Below are 3,471 nucleotides of genomic sequence, written 5' to 3' on the forward strand. Positions count from 1 at the left end.
ACAAATTATACCTTTTACCAGGTAGTCCTTCAGAATACTTATTGGTCAAGCATGATCCAACAGCTTCCATTACTGCTCGAGATGTGAAATTCTCTGAGGCAATTAGCTCAAGGCTTTTGAACTGCCGCTCCTTCTCCTTGTCAATAATCCTGCGTACTTCAGGATCAGCTTCAGTCAGACCATAGTCTAAAAAGCTGCTTCCACTACCTACATTTCATAACAAGCAATTCCATGCAAAAAAGATCAGCCTTGACTAAGTCCAGCTACTGACAATTGGTAAGATATTTATTGTCATAGGCATTAATTTGTTTATATGATTCTATGCAAACAGAATGCATTTTATGCATAACAAGAGAGTAACAAAACGTATCAAGCTTATTTTTCTACACTGCTTCCATTTTCCCCAAAAGCAATAACACAGATAACTCATTCTAATATTTCTGTAGGATTGACGGCCATAAGCAATAGCACAAATTGTAACAGAATTAACATTACACCCAAAATAATTAATAATTATGGAACCTCTACAGGTAAATATGAAAATTTTATTGCAATAAAATGACCATTATGGTTGTCTTTGCAGACAAAGCAGAAGCAGATGTTCAACAAGCAGAAAAGTAGAATACACAAATTTTCTAAACTGTGATAAAAACAAGATTAAAGAAAAAGAAGGAAGAATTGACAACTACCCTAAAGTAGTCAAATCAAAGAGAAATGCAAAAGGCAAAACAATAAGCTCAGTTTCTAAACTTAGCATTGGGAGGGGTGAATGAAGGTTGTGATGGGCCAATAATATCGCCATCCTGATGACATTTCTCATTATATATTACTCAACAAGACACTAGTTATAGAGACAGTATCCAACGTCAAACTGCCTTTGAGTAATTTACGCCTCTCCTAAGATGAATATAACAAAGACTCAATACTTATTGGTAACATAAAACTGGGAACTAATACTGACAAATAAGTATTTAGTTGACCATATCATTAGTAATTCATATTGAAGAAACCAATATCAATCAAGGCAAAGAAATGTCCACAATACAAAATTGTGCCAATGATAAGAATTGAACAAAACTAAACACTACTTCTTCAGATGGTATCATGCCACTGTTAGATGCATACAAACTTATACTCCAAACCTTGACACCTCTTCCTAACATAGCATTTTAATGGGCTTGAGCCACTTTCCACCCAGTGTTGTTAAAAGTGTGCTTTAAGCACACTCAAGCTCAAAGCTCAAAGCTCAAAGCCCCAAGGCTCCAACGCTTTTTGCCTCAAAAGCTAGGCTCATTCAAAGAAGCATGCTTTAGGCGCGCTTTTTTGCGCCCTTTCAAAAAGCTCAAAGCTCGCTTTTTGGTGTTTTTTTTTTTTATTTTTCAAAAAAATAAATCAAAACTGAAATAAAACTTTAGGATCTTAACATTATTGATATAAACCATTGATTTGACATGTTTTTAGTGTAACTTACTCATCAAAAAAAGATATTTTGAGTGTAACTTGTCCTAAAAGGCTAAAACCCAACCCACAACCTCCCAGTTCTTCCCTTATTTTATTTTTATTTTTTCTTGGTTTTTCTCCTTGAAACAGTAACCCACCCAGCTTCTTCTTCTTATTCTATTTTTTCCCTTTTGGATATCTGCTTGGTACCAATTACCATGTTGCTATGTCCTCATATTCTTAGCTCATTCATGAAAAAAAAAAAAAGGTACGATATAACAAATTTGTGGTAATTGTTTAGTTACTTTAGTGGTTGATGTTGAACATAGCAGACTAATTCCTATAGAGTTACAAGTGATTAAATTATTAACTAATATTACTAATTAGTCATAGGGCATTATGGACATTGGAGATTTAAGAAAGGATATTACATGGAAGTACTCATATCTAACTTATTCAAAAAAATAAATGACTTGATTTGCTGTTTTTGTGTTAAAATTGCAAAAGTAGGGCTTATCTAAATGTTATATGAATTATATAAAAATTTTTATTTCAATTTCTATGATAATTTGATCATTTGATTGTTGCATTTTTCATTAATAATTATTTTTAAATTTATTAAATTATTTTTTTAAAATGTGCGCTTCACTTCAATCAGGCGTGCGCTTGCGCTTTGCGCTTCATGCCTAGGCCCCAAGAGGTCTTTGTGCTTAAGTGCGCCTCTCGCTTTTACCAACACTGTTTCCAACAACTCAAAACACACACATACGCATACATAAAAAAATACTCCCCATGTGAAAAAGTTAGTATTTAGTCCCAAAGCTTTTTGGGTTAGTCATGGATCCTCAACAGACTAACGTTGACCACTATACATATAGGATCAACTCAAGAAAAGTGACTAACATTTTATGCTGGCCATAAACCCACCGCAAACCTCATTTGTCCGGCCTTAGGACCAGATAAAAGGTCATACCTAATGCACAAAACTTCCACTTTTCCAAGTTTTGGACCAGAAGTGAGCAAAAAATACGACACTAAGCACTGAGACATGAAGGATTCAATAGCAGCCAGATGAGAACTCAAGACAACAAAAACAACCAATCAATCAATGTAAAGTTGATACCTCCAATTTCAGGCACAGGAACAGAGGCAGAAGAAGGCGGCCTCCCAGTAACTAAACTTCCTTCAACATAAGAAGATCTACAAGGTTTCAACAAATTAAGCCTTCCTTGTTGTGGAAACCCAATAACACTAGACCCTTTTGGAGCGAAATTTGACCCTTTGGTCCAAATGGGCTGTTGAAGAGACCCCATCACTGCAGCTCCACTACACGCTTGCATCTTTGCTTCCAAAACTATATGTCACAAGCTTACTACATATTCCAAAAAAAAAAAAACCAGCACAAAAATTCAGCTTGAATATCCAAACATACCAGAAAAATAAAATCCTAAACATATATTTTTTTTAGAACGGAAAATCTTTCTCATTCAGGGGCTGTCTTTTTCTTATAGAAAATTATCCATTAAACCAAACAGAAATTTAATCTAACAACAACAAAAATAATAAGAATAAATTATGGAACCGAAATAATCAATCTTGACATAAAAAAGAAAACAAAAATTGAGGTTTTACCTTTGTTAAGAAATTTGTGTGTGGGATTTTTGCGTTTTAGCGAGGTCAAGGGAAAACGAGCATAAACCCTAGACTCTTTTTGAAAAAAAAAAGAAAGGAGAGCCGCTCACTGAGTGAGTGGAAGAAACAAATATTAAATATTAAATATTAAATAAATAAAAATATTTTAAAAAAAAGAATGTCCACGTGGCAAGAAGTAGGATAGCATATGTAAAAGGCCAAAAAAGATACCTGAAAATAAGGCGCAAAAATTAGAAACCGTGGATGTCCGAAGAAGGAGGAAAATTTGGAAAGACCGAGGTCAACTCAATATAATGGTGGGTCAACACTGGTTAGGCCTTTTGTGGTGGAATGATTTAAAGCTGAGTGAGTGGGTTTTTATTTTGAATGTGAGTGGGC

General features: G+C 34.4%; 1 protein-coding gene across 1 annotated transcript; it reads right to left on the reverse strand.

The window, feature by feature from the left end:
• Positions 1-11: 11 nt before the first annotated feature.
• On the reverse strand, positions 12-3,448 carry LOC136065928 (serine hydroxymethyltransferase 3, chloroplastic-like; the record flags this gene model as incomplete). The annotated part of the gene is given in 4 exon segments (XM_065769752.1): positions 12-207; positions 2,564-2,812; positions 3,073-3,181; positions 3,304-3,448. Coding segments are annotated over 2 exon segments (413 nt in total), but the record flags the coding sequence as incomplete, so codon positions are not given.
• Between the last annotated feature and the right edge of the window lie 23 nt (positions 3,449-3,471).

This window comes from Quercus suber, unplaced genomic scaffold (assembly GCF_002906115.3).
Source record: "Quercus suber isolate HL8 unplaced genomic scaffold, Cork oak 2.0 scaffold_1344, whole genome shotgun sequence".
In the NCBI taxonomy this organism is placed as follows: Eukaryota; Viridiplantae; Streptophyta; class Magnoliopsida; order Fagales; family Fagaceae; genus Quercus; species Quercus suber.